This window comes from Lithobates pipiens, unplaced genomic scaffold (genome assembly GCF_037356315.1).
Source record: "Lithobates pipiens isolate NorthernLeopardFrog02 unplaced genomic scaffold, aLitPip1_a1.2 Scaffold_19, whole genome shotgun sequence".
NCBI classification, from domain to species: Eukaryota; Metazoa; Chordata; class Amphibia; order Anura; family Ranidae; genus Lithobates; species Lithobates pipiens.
Window position 1 is genome coordinate 345023656 of NW_027507764.1, and position 14203 is coordinate 345037858.

The 14203-nt window shown below is 40.0% G+C and overlaps 1 protein-coding gene across 1 annotated transcript in view; it reads right to left on the reverse strand.

Annotated features, from left to right (window-relative positions):
* The window catches only part of F13A1 (coagulation factor XIII A chain), a 223360-nt gene that overhangs the window by 43904 nt on the left and 165253 nt on the right, over window positions 1-14203 (reverse strand). Inside the window, exon 12 of the mRNA XM_077492144.1 lies at window positions 8068-8355. Within this exon, the coding sequence (XP_077348270.1) occupies window positions 8068-8355 (288 nt within the window). The remainder of the gene's footprint in view (window positions 1-8067; window positions 8356-14203) is intronic.

Below are 14203 nucleotides of genomic sequence, written 5' to 3' on the forward strand. Positions count from 1 at the left end.
AGTCAGGTAGCACTACACTCAATACAAAATACACATATAAAAAACTCCCTGTCAAAGCTGCTACTTTTTAAATGGAATAATACAATATATAAAATTAAAGCACAAATAAGGGAGCACTAGTTACTAAAATAGCTTAAACATATATATATATATATATATATATATATATATATATATATATATATACAGATGTGATGAATAAAGTATAGTGCAGTATGAATAAAACAGTGCCGATTTCACAAATCACTCAACATATGCGCAAATGTTATAAGCATGAAAAGACAAATCCAAATTGATTCCAATTCAATTAAACCACAGTGTCCATTCCACCATTCATAAGAAGGACTCCACCCATAAACTGAGTGTTCAAATAATTTGCTGTTCCAAATAGTGACAAATTTCAATGTTCTACAAAAGGTGCTTCACCCCGAATAGATTACTCACTAGTGCTTCATTCACTGTGACTCAATTTGGATTTGTCTTTCCATGTCTATCATATTTGCACATATGTTGAGTTATTTGCAAAATCAACACTGTTTTATTCATACAGCACTATATTTTATTCATTACATTTGTATACAAGTTTAAGTTATTTTAGTTACTAGCGCTGCTTATTTATAATTGTTTTCTATAATGCTTTACCATGAACCTTAGTATTAAATATAAGCGAAATGATGTTCTGCTAATTAAAATACAATTTTTTAGAATAAGTTCTAAATACTAGATGATTGATAGACATCATGGAATCCGTCGGACAATTCGATCGTGTGTGGGCTCCAACGGACTTTTTCTTCCCAAAAGTCCGGTGGACCTAGAAATAAAACTTGCTTCAAATCTTTTCGATGGGCTCAAGTCTGGTCAAAAAATCCGATCGTCTGTATGCTAGTCCGACGGACAAAAACCAACGCTAGGGCAGCTATTGGCTACTAGCTATGAACTTCCTTATTCTACATCATCACGTTCGAATCCGTCTGACTTTTGGAGTGATCGTGTGTGGCCAACTCCGTTCGTTTGAAAGTCCGGCAGACCTCAGCTGCAAAGTCCGTCGGATTGTCTGCCGAACCAAGTCTGTCGAAAAGTCTGGTAGTGTGTGCGCGGCATTCTTTTCAAATTACTATTCATACCAAAAAATTTGAAGCAATACAGAAATAGTAGTAAACTTGTTGAGTACTCTTGTGACGATCTGTGCTTGGGAAACAGAGTAAGAGCTGTCAAAGGTGCTAATTTTACCTTTTGATCATTGAATACTTAATGCTCAATCAGATGTCACATTAAGCAAGCCATTCATGAAAGAAACAGAGACTACCAGTGTTGACCTCTCTCTTAGAAAACACTAATTACCCCGCTGTCATGCTTTCAAATCATTGATCTTGAACAAGTATGCAAATAAAGCCCTCATACACACTGGGCCTTTATCTCTTGCGCGGTGGCTGGATGGGGCTGAATGGGGCTGGATGGTGCACCAAGTGGTAGCAATCTTTAGGGCCATATGCACCCAGCTATGAATGCCTGGGCAACAGACTTTTTGCAATCTGAACAATGGTACCTGGGCATGTACAGTCCTAAATGTAATACCACTTGGTAAAGGGCCCAGCCTCATCCATCCACTGCATTTTTCAGCATCTCATAGACTCATAGGCAGAACTGGATGGTGTACCTATTCCTTCTGCCCGCATGCAAACACCGGAATCTGAGATGTGAGCTAAACACCCAATCTGCATGAGGCCAAAGACATCTGACTTTCTCTGACTTTTCGGATCTGCACACTTGCTTAGGTTCTATGAGCAAGTGTTTAAGACAGCAAAACAAACAACCAATCAGCATTTTCATAAGGAAATCAGCAACAGCAGCCCCCATGTTTTTGTCTTGATGTGTTACTTTAAACTGTACATATAGCCAAAATATTTTTTTCATTTTGGATGGAGTAGGGAATGTTTGAAATCCCAAACACTTTTTTGTTTGCATCCTAGGTCCCATTGGGTAGATTACCCTTTACGTCTGTACTGTAGAAACAACAAGAAACCTTTCACAGGAACACTGGCTCTATTGAAGGATTTCCCCTCTTTTCCTGCTCCAGTGATATCTAAAAAAGTTGGATTTTCATTCACTTTTAGTCCCAATGACAATGACTGCTAGGACAAATAGAAAGATTGAACATCTCTAGTGGGGACACAGAAAGCAATAAATACCTACTATAAACACAGTGGGAATGATTTACTAAAGGGAAAAAGAGCTCCGGAGCTTAGTAAATGAGCAGAAACTCTGCTGACTTCCATCATCCAATCACGTGTAAGCAACGATGCTGTTTTTTAAATTTTCCTTTCACGTGATTGGGTACTCTTTACGAAGGAAAACCTTACCTCATTTACTAAGCTTTGGAGCAATTGCACTTGCTGAGGGCAACTGTCTATTTGCCTTTAGTAAATCAACTCCTGTGTGTTTAGTCAAGGCACCCGATTCACATGCACCATCAGTAAAAAAAAAAAAAAACTTAAATGGGTTCTAACCTTTCTATACTTCATCCAAAACTAAAACAATGTGTATACTTTATGCTGTCAATGCTACACATATATATTCTTGAACTGGTTCTTAATAAAGAGGGTTCTTATATCCCCCGAAATGTTGGTTTTTCCTCCTCCACTCTCTTTTCACCAGGGTCTGACTCATGTATCTTTTTCATTACTCTATTCTGGGTGCTGAACTCCATGTATGTATTTCTGAACTTCAGCTCTTATATATTCGAAGGGGTTTATATACGAAAGGCAAATCCACTTTGCACTGTAAGTGCACTTTCAAGTGCAGTCGCTGTAGATCTGAGGGGTAGATCTGAAATGAATGGAAGCTCTGCTAATTTTATCATCCAATCATGTGCAAGCTAAAATGCTGTTTTTCATTTTCCTTGCATGTCCCCCTCAGATCTACAGTGACTTTACTTCCAAGTGCACTTGTAGTGCAAAGTGGATTTTCTTTTAGTAAATAACCCCCTAAATGTAGCTCAGTCTACCTATATGCATGAATGTGTTTTTTTGTTGTGATCCAACAGTGGAGTAAATATCTTTGCTATATAATGCTTTTTGTTATATGCCATATTGGGATATCTATACCTGTTGTATAATTGTATGTATATGCCTAATACAAATTCATTGCTAAAGCATTTTGTTTATGTGGTGTGCTTACTCTATATATTTAAAATTACAGCTTAAAACGTTTCATCTTTTCTTTTTTGAACTTGGAATGTATTTACCTATTTTACACTGAACAGTCAGTAGGCCTTAAACAGACTGCATTTGATTTGTTATTATTTAAAACGTGCAAGCGGTTGGTAATGGAGTATATAGTATGTTCCTATGGTAGTATTGGCGATGAAATGTTAGGTTTCTATGAGCAGGCAGTAGCTGTATTACTTTTATGATCTTGCTTCAAAAAGTCCTCACACTTCCTTGGTGTGTCATTGATAATTTAGTATATATCTAATAGCCCAGTGAAGCTGAATGACTGAAATATGGCAGGATTTGCTATAAAGCCACAACGACCTGACTGTAACCCCGATTCCCATAGGTAATCAGAAGAGGGATTTTCTATGACAAAGATGGAAAGTCATAGCGGGGTGAGCACTATTTCATCTAGCTGAAGCAAGTCTGCTGTTGTTTGTAAGGAAAACATGCTGTTGACACTGCTGTTACTGCTAAGGATGAAAACAGCAATAAATATTGATTGCATGGCATTCTTTCAAAGCAAGGCTTTGCTTTGCATATATCCTCAGGTAAGCTTAATAATACATAAAGATGTTACTGTCTTCAAAAAGCTATGTCAGCACGTTTAGCTTTAAAATGATACAATCTTTTGGCCGATTATGCCAAGCATTGCTCCTTCAAACGTATTGCCCACATGGCAGAAGCTGCCAAACACAGCAGTGATTTCTTCCTTCTCATTAAATTACATTATTCTTCTAAATACCATTTCTTGCAATGATCAAGCAAAAAAAAGTTTTCTTTGTGCTATTATTCCTCATTTCTTAAAACGGAACTCCATGCATATATAAAAAAACAAATATTCATATAGCAATGTATTTGTTAATGCGTCACTAATTGTTTTATTTTTAAATGCAACAGTTTGATCCACTAAAAGACAAATAATCTGTTCACGTGCATTTTCCAAGTGGATTTTCTCAGAGTTCAGTGTATGGGGTAAAAGTTCACATTTCAAAAAATACAAGGAAAATTTAAAAAAATGCTTTTTGCTAGCACACGTTTGGATGATGAAAGTCAGCAGAGCTTCACCTCATTTACTAAGCACAGGAAAACATTCCCTTGCAAAGTGAACAGTCTAATTGCCTTTAGTAAATCAACCTCGGTCAGTCTGCTGGTGCTCTGTCTATTCAGCAGGCTGTGGGTAGAGAGAAAACACCACTGTATACCTTCTACACATTTTAACTGTAAAACAGCAAAGATTGGCATCCATCTGGCTGTGCTTTGTGAAAGGTCTGTGTAAAATTTCAAGAATGGATAAACAAAAATACAAATCCTTTGGTAGGTAAAACTGTTCCATTATATTCATCTTATCTGATTATTTAGCTGTTGGTCTAGAATTCCGCTTTAACTGATGCACAACCATATAATATAGTGTTTGGTTCTGAAAGCCAGAATTTTTGTCATCTTTAATAGAGTAATGAGAGCTTTTGACCCCTGTAGGATTTTATAGATGGGTTGATTCTTTCTCTATTTCTCTATCACTAGCTATGAAAGCAAGGGAAAATCTAGTTGTCTCCCATACAGGATTAGATGGGAAAAATGATGATGAGAGACTTGATCTGCTGACAATTGCCTAAGAGGTGATTTCCCTTACTTTGGAGAGATCTCAGGACAGGTGTTTTCCCCCAGTTGGACTTGATAGGGGTCTCAACCATTCCCTAGTCCAGTGATGGTGAACCCTGGCACTCCAGATGTTTTGGAACTACATTTCTCATCATGCTCAACTACACTGCAGAGTGCATGAGCATCATGGGAAATGTAGTTCCAAAACATCTGGGATGCCAAGGTGCCAAGGCATCACTGCCCTAGTCTGTCCAAAATGTTTAATGGATTGAAATACACTTTAAGAGAATGTAGCATTGAATGATATGTCAGTGAATCTCTTGGATAATAACCATGACTTTCAGTTACTGTAATTGTTTTTTTAGGCAGGTAGTTATTTTTTTTGACTTATGCAATGCAAGGTCTAACAAGCAAAAAATATACTATTTTTCCTATACAATGCATGTATAAAAGGTATTCTAGACATTATAGGGCTTTTGCAACATGTCAAAAAATTTAATGGTAATTGACATTCAAAAAATGTACCAGAGCTGCTGTGTGGTGAAACCTTGCTCTCTTTTTTATTAAGGTGTCACAGCAGGTTCAAAAACTGCTCTAAGCTCTTTCTCCCAAGTAGCCTTAACAGTCAATTAGGGGTGTTTAATTTAATCGCAGAATCGATGCATCGAAATTCGGCCATCCGCGATTCGGCATCGATGCTGCGACAAACATAATAGATTTTGGGGTGACGTCTTCTACGTGCCGTGCTGTGCCCTGCCTCTCCGAATAGACCTGAAAGTAGCCGAAAGGCGCTGTGCCCTGCCTCTCCACACTGAGCCGAACTGAGCCATGGGCATTAGCTGCGCCCTCAGTTCCTGCCTCCCGCTGACGTCATCCCCAGCCGCATTGCCATGTGTTTAGGTGGCTGCTACAGGAGAGGAGACATGTGGAGCAATTGTCCCCGGCTCCCGGTCTCCAGAAAGTCTGCCTCGGCTCACTGTCACATAGGCTGCTGCAGGTCACCTAAGCCAGCGTCCTGCACTTGTCCACCTCACAACAGGCTGCTGCGGGCAGTGGCAGCCAGAAGAATACTGGAAGGCCGTGCTTGTCCTCCTCACAGGCTGCAGTGGGAAACCAGTGCACACTGTCATCATCATCAGGTACTTAAGTCAGACACATATCTGATGCACCATTATAGCGGGAGTCCACCGGGACTCCGCGTTTTTTTTTTTTTTTAAAAGCCAGCAGCTACAAATACTGCAGCTGCTGACTTTTAAAATAGTGACACTTACCTGTCCAGCGCGCCCGCGATGTCGGCACCCGAAGCCGATCTGTAGATCGTATCTCGGGTGCTGCCGCCGCCATCTTGGGTATGGGAATCAGGAAATGGAGCCTTTCGGCTTCATTTCCCGGTTCCCTACTGCGCATGCGCGAGCCGCGCTGCGCAATAAGGACAGTCCCCGCTGCCTCTGAGATCTGTGTGTTTTCCCAGCAGGCAGCGGGGCACTTGCGGAAAGGGGCGTAATATACGCCCCTTTCCGCAGAGAGCTATCCCGGAAGTGGGTACAGATACCTGTACTCTACAGGTATCTGCACCCCCCTCCCCCCTGAAAGGTGCCAATTGTGGCGCCGGAGGGGGGGGGGGTTCCGATGAGCGGAGGTCCACTTTAGGGTGGACCTCCGCTTTATGTTCAAATTTTTCATTAATTATAGTTTATACATGTCTTTTTGTCTTAGTGATTGATTCACATCACAACTTCATTAATACTTTTTTTTTTTTTTGTATGATTTACGGTTTTGCTCATAACTGACCTCACACATGCTGTGTTTACACTTTGCTACATGCAGGGAGTGTTGTCTTTTTTTTAAGAACAGATACAATTTAAAAAATGTAGTTCTTCTGACTGCTTGAATTTTGCGGATGAAAACCGCGTGCAGTAATCGTGATGCATCGCAGAATTAAATAGAATCGAATCGTGGACAGGATAACCGTAATCAAATCTAATCGTGAGGCCAGTGAAGATGCGCACCCCTAAAGTCAATGAAGTTGCAAGACTCCGTCACTTAATCCTCATTTACATTACATTTTAAAAATCTACTCTAGGCAGGAAAAATCCTATGGGAGAAAACACTATGGGAGAAAAAGTCTAGGGCTAGAGGATAAGTTCTAATACTTACTTTACTCCTCGCTCCAGCTGGTATTGGTCAGTGATGTCATATAGTACTATGCAGGGTCAATAGTCCTGAATTGTACATGAGGCTGCCAAGGACCCACCCACAACCCAGTGCATTGAAGAGAAAAGTAAAGTGACAGAGCCTGTCAGAGCCAGGACATAAGTATTATACCTTATAATATTATTAATATTATAATGCTTTAACATCTAACTGGACCCCTAACACAAGCCAATAAGAGAATCTGTTGCTAGGGCTAAAGAGGACAAAATAATGCAGGTATAATTTGAAGGTACCTGATGATGTCTGCACATGCCCGCAGGTAGCCCCAAAAGTCTTCCTGTCCTGGCCAAATGTCAGGCCATTTTGACAAGCAAATCTTCCCAGAGACAATTAGAAAAGCTAAACGTTCCCTTTAAACATAAAATAGCCAGCTAAAACATTTATAAAAAGAAAATATCCAGTGATAATGTCTGTACGTTTCATATATTAATCCGCTTTTTGAAACTCTTCAGATAATTGGTTATGGAACCCATCCTTGTGCATTACTATATTTTACACTGTCTGAGAAAGTAATCTAAAAATTCGAACCTCTCACCATTCCAATTTCCTTAACCCAGTTATCATCATGGCACTGCACCTTTGATTACTGTGTAAATTAAAAATAATAGTTGCTGTAAACAACTGTTTTTACTAAGCCTCCAAATCCTAGGCCCCTGTTGCCATGGCCTGGACTTCTTGCCAAGTTTACAACTAAGCTTCTCCACCACCATACAAAGTGTAAAACATCTAAAATGTGTTTTCATTATAAATCATGGTTTTATTTCCTGCTGTTACCTGTTTTAATATTTGTACTGCACTTTTGTTGATGACTGTTCAAAATTAAGCAAAAAAAGTTTTGGCTAAAATGACTTGGTTGAGTTGGTAATACAGTAAGAAGAATATTGGTGTTCTTTCAATGACTAACATAGGCAGTGGTGCACGTGGACTGTGCTTGTGCAACCGACACAAAAATGCTTTCTAGGATCAAATACTCAGCTCACTTTGTGTTAACAATGCCCTAATTAATAAAAATCCAATGCAAATGAATTTGAATTCTTACTGGAAAAAGGATCCAGAGTTACTTCAATGGTTTTATTCTTGAATTCTGACTTCAAGACTCCAGTGTAAAATACAACATGTCCAGTTAGATAGGCTGATGCTGTATACAGATTGGAGCTTTGATTCTTGAATGTTAAAATGACTTTGAAGTCACTGCCAAATACTGCATTATCTTCCTGAAAGTCTATTGTAGTGTCATGCTCGGTGAGCAGCTGTAGCTCGTCTCGGTTTTCCTTTTTGACACCATACATGAGAGCTGCTTCAAGTGCCAGTCTCTCCTCTTCACAGCCTGGTAGAGAAGACATAAAAAAATCTATTATAAGACTCATAGATATAATAATGAATACAAAAGCCATTACTGAATTGGTTTAACAGTAAAGGAAATATATAGTATTATTAAGAGTTTGGTACTGATAAAAGACAGTCATAGTTAAGCATGGCCTTACAAGGCTCTGTTGACTGGAACAAGTAGTTAGGGTGATTAGTAATACATAATCAACAGCTGTGCCAATATCTTTAAGTATTAATTATGTACACCTTGCATTATTATACTGTTTCTCCAGTGTCCATATGAGCATGGGGCAGGAGGTAAGGTGGTTAATATTGTTGAGAGGATAAACACAGATTCGCTCCTCATTCCTTATGATAGAAAATGTCCTGTGCTAGACTTGACAAAATAATAGCATTTGTAAAAATACTATCAGTCCTCTATTAACACAAAATAGTAAAGTGGCTTCTAAGCAGATTTAATAGATTCTTTGTGGGCACTTTACGTAAAACTCAGTATCTCCATAAACCTGTATGATAGGCCTCCATTTGCAACCACGCCTTAGACGACTGCACAATTAACCATAGATTCAGTCTTGAATAAATAACAAGTTCATTGACACTCAAACAGACATAATAAGGAACATCTACCCAGTCTGCATATTGAGCAAAATTACTGTCAAGGTACTTGCAACCCCACCAGTTGCTATGACTGCCATAATGACAGAACAATACTGTCCCAAAATTCTTCAAACGAAAGAAAGAGGGCTGGAAGATAGTCCAATACCCGCTATCCGCTTACTAGTCTGCAGCCTTACTCTTCTAGACCATCCTCTGAAATCTCTCCTATGCTTCTTTATTACACTAAATTGAGTAAGTAACATATCTATGTTTTTACTTCAAAAACTGTATAACCCCTCTGTTTGCCAAACCTCTTTAACCACCTCTGGAAGATTTACTCCCCTTTATGATGCTGTACCCACATAAAATGTATATAATTTTTTCCCCCACAAATAGAGCTCTCTTTTGGAGGTAATTGATCACCCCTGCATTTTTTTTTTTGTGCTATAAAAAAAAAAGCTTAAAAATTTTGAAAAATATATATATATTGTGCCTTTAAAGCATATCCAATACATTTTTTGGGGAAAAAAAACGAATTTCTTCATACATTTAGGCCAATGTGTATTCTGCTACATATTTTTGTATAAGTGCATATTGATTGTAAAAGCCTCTGCAAACTATGGTATATAGTTAAATGAAAAATGTATAAAATTCTGTGCAGGGGGGCTGCCCTGTAGCAGTACATTTGCTATAGGGCGGGCCTTAACTGGCTAAACCCTGTTATGTAGGCCCTGTGCCTTTGTCCTTTTCATGCTTATCATTTTTTGTATTGTTTTATTATTTTATTATTTATTATTGTCAGACCTACAGTAACTGAAAACTTCAATTCAATGCTGCGTTCTATTATGTTTTCACTATCCTGCCTGCAGGCAAGCAGTAGTTAATCATTATAGGATACAAAATATTAAATTTACTGAATATTTTCTGCTACAACTTAGCCATCTGGCCTGAAAAATATATGTGCTGATGGATGTTGCCTTGAAGTCAGTTTTATGTGTATTTCGTGATGTGTTTTACCAAAGGCAAAACAAACCTACCAAGCATGTAAATCATGGTCCCGCCAAAGTGTTACAAAAAAGAGCAATGCTCTAGTGAAGAATTCTAACAGTATTCCATCATACAACATAGCTTACTGGTCCCATTCAACCCTTGGTTGGTTAACAGTTATGTTTAAGAGGTCTATTTATAAAAAAAATAGCTTTGAGTCTCAACATTTGTGCAAGCATAACACAATAACTGTAATGTTTGTAATATGTGTGTAATAGTTTCCTTGTTGCATTTTACTGGGAAAATGTAACATTTCCTAATATTTAATCCTAACAACCCCCCCCCGAAAATTTCGTCGAAATCGCATCTAAGTTGTACGAAGTTGTACTGTTGAATCGTAATGGAAATTACACGATTTTGAAGTTGTAATTATATGAAAGTATAAAAGCAGCCTAAGCACATGACTATGAGAGCTAATATTCACCAAGAGAGAAAATAGCTTAAAATTATAGGATAAGAACATTTAACAAGAGTGACAAATAATATGAGGAATATTATATGATATATAATATATGATATAATATGAGGAATGCGAGGAAGAACTTATGCATTGTGTACAGTCTATGGAAAGTCTTGTGCGAACAGTTGAACCAGTGGGTGATGGGTCAAGCAAACCTCTAGTGCAGTGAAACATTTAAGAAAAAGTATTATTACCACTGCTAAATGTGATTTGTTCTGACCATATGGCCACCTTAAATGCATTTGAAAGATTCAAAGACCATATGGAAAAGGGTGTTATGGTCAGATGAGACTAAAATTTAATTACTTGGCCTCAACACCAAATGATATGTCTGGCGGAAATCCAATACAGCTCACCATTCAAATAACATTATTCCTACAGTACAGCATGGAGATGGTAATATCCTGTTATGGGGGTCTTTCTCTGAAGCAGGGACTGGAGCACTTGTCAGGATAGAAGAAAAATGAATGGGGCGAAATACCGTCAAATTCTTGAGGAAAATCCGCTGCCCTATAGCAAAAAGTTGTCAAAGGGAAGAAGGTTTACCTTCCAACATGACAATGCAAAAAAAAGGGGGGGGGGGGTTGGGACTATGAATGATGTGTGGTGGAGCCAAGCAAATCCACATATAAGCATCTGTATATTTATTAATAAACCAAATAGGACATAAATAGAACAATACAACATGCATGAAAGCATATTATTATTATTATTGATTTATATAGCGCCAACAGTTTATGCAGCGTTTTACAATGTATAGGGGGGACAACACAATTACAGTACAATACAAAAGGTATAGGAGGGCCCTGATCATAGAGCTTACATTCTAAAGGGAGGGGGTGGTGGTACAAAAGGTAATAGCTGCAGAGAATGATTTGATGGGGGTGCCTCGGGGACAGTTAGGTGGGTGTGGGATAGGCTTCCCTGAATAAATTAGTTTTCAGGGAACTCTTAAAGGTGGACAGGGTAGGGGCTGAGCGGACAGACTGGGGCAGGGAGTTGCAGAGGATGGGAGAGGCTCTGGAGAAGTCTTGAAGGTGGCATGAGAGGAAGTAACAAGGGAGCTAGAAAGCAGGAGGTCCTCAGAGGAGCGGAGGGGATGATTTGGGCGATATCGGCAGATGAGGTTGGTGATGTAAATGGGGCGAGGTTGTGGATGGCCTTGTATGTTATGGTTAGCATTTTGAATTTTACACGGTGGGGCAGGGGAAGCCAGTGAAGGGATTGTCAGAGAGGGGCAGCACTCACAGAACGATTAGTGAGGTGTATTAGTCTAGCAGCAGCATTCATAATAGACTGAAGGGGGGATAGCCTGCTTAAGGGTAGGCCATTAAGGAGAGAGTTGCAGTAGTCAAGGCGGGAAATAATCAAGGAGTGAACGAGTTGCTTTGTGGTGTCATTAGTCAGGAAGGGTCAAATTCTGGAGATGTTGCGGAAGGTGAAGGCAGCAGGATTTAGCCAGTGATTGGATATGGGGTCTGAAGGAGAGGTCAGAGTCAAAGATTACACCCAGGACCCTGGCATGTGTGGAGGGACCAATGGTTGTGTTGTTGATATTAATGGTGAAGTCACAGGGGGGAATCGTGAAGGAGGAAATATAACAAGCTCAGTTTTAGAAAGATTGAGTTTGAGGAAGTGGTGTGTCATCTATACTGATATGTCATTCAGTAAGTTGGAGATCTGTGAGTAGATTAAGGGGGTGAGTTGAGGAGTGGAGAGATATATCTGGGTGTCATCGGCATAGAGGTGGTATTGGAAACTATGGGAGTTTATCAACTGGCCCAGGGAAGAGGTATAGAGAGAGAATAGGAGGGGCCCAAGGACAGAATCTTGGGGTACCCCAACAGAAAGAGGAAGGGGAGCAGAGGAGATGGAGTTGTAAGCGACACTGAAAGTGTGCTGAGATAGGTAGAAGATAGGTAGGATATGAAATATCAATAGACATAGGGGGTTATTCACTAAAGGAAAATCCACTTTGCACTGAAAGTGCACTTGGATGTAAAGCTGCTGTAGATCCAAGGGGGATATGCAAGGAAAATAAAAAACAGCATTTTAGCTTGCACATGATTGGATGATAAAATCAGCAGAGCTTCCCCTCATTTCAGATCTACCCCTTAGATTTAGAGTGACTGCACTTCCAAGTGCACTTTCAAGTGCACTTGCAGTGCAAAGTGGATTTGCCTTTCATAAATAACCCCCATAGTATGAATTGTAACCAACATGACACATAAACAATGAAAGTTCCAACATGATAATGACCCAAAGCACACAGCAAAAAAGACCACACAGTGGTTGAAGGAAAAAAAAAGTAAATGTCCTTGCATGACTTAGTCAGAGCCCAGACTTAACCCAATTGAACATGTGTGGAATGACTTGGAGACTGCAGTCCACAAACGTTCACCATCAAATTTAACTGAACTTGAAAAGTTCTGCAAAGAAGAGTGGGCAAATATTGCAAAGTCTAGATGTGCAAAGTTAGTACAGACACATCCCAACAGACTAAAGGCTGGAATTAAAGCAAAAGGTGGTTCAACAAAATACTGACATAAAGGGGTGATTCCTCTTTTTGAATTGTTTTATTTTTTTTTGTGCCATGTTGGCGTTATATCTTTCCTTTTGCTGTTATAAGCTGCACTAGTAAATACAGCTGGATAAAACGAAAATTGTATCTGTCTTTTTCAGTCTGCAAAGCATCAAAGTGTGATTATTTTAAAGGGGGGGGGGGAGAATTATTTTCTATATCCACTGTAAAATATATTATTAAATGGACATTGTGCTGTTTAGTACATACAACAGAACCTGATACATATTGAGCATAAATAATTACAAATGATATATAGAAAGACATGTTTAAAGCACTGACATCTTGATAAGAATTTTCAGAGTAGTGATGGACGAACTTCCGACGGGACGTTTCGCGAACGCGAAACGCGAACGGACACAAACGTTCGCGAAAACGACCGTTCGCCGCGGGCTCCATTGACTTCAATGGGAGGCGAATTTCGCAAACCTTTAGGTCGAATTTGCGGCCACGGGGTAATTATTAGGGGGTAGCACGTAGTCCCACCACCTGGACAATAGCATAATACATGTATGAGGTGAATTTGGGATCGATAACTACAAGCATTTTTTTTTTATTTGGGAAATTGTTCTGACAATTCAGGACTATGGAGCTAATGAAGGCAATGGAGGAGAGGGAAGGTCAGGGACCAGGGTAGGCAAACAAGAGGGTGCAGGAGATACAGAGCACTGACAGCAGCACCGTAATACAGAGCACTGACATCAGCACCGTGACATACAGCGCTGACAGCAGCTCCGTGACATACAGCGCTGACAGCAGCTCCGTGACATACAGCGCTGACAGCAGCTCCGTGACATACAGCGCTGACAGCAGCTCCGTGACATACAGCGCTGACAGCAGCTCCGTGACATACAGCGCTGACAGCAGCACCGTGACATACAGCGCTGACAGCAGCTCCGTGACATACAGCGCTGACAGCAGCTCCGTGACATACAGCGCTGACAGCAGCTCCGTGACATACAGCACTGACAGCAGCTCCGTGACATACAGCGCTGACAGCAGCTCCGTGACATACAGCGCTGACAGCAGCACCGTGACATACAGCGCTGACAGCAGCTCCGTGACATACAGCGCTGACAGCAGCTCCGTGACATACAGCGCTGACAGCAGCTCCGTGACATACAGCGCTGACAGCAGCTCCGTGACATACAGCGCTGACAG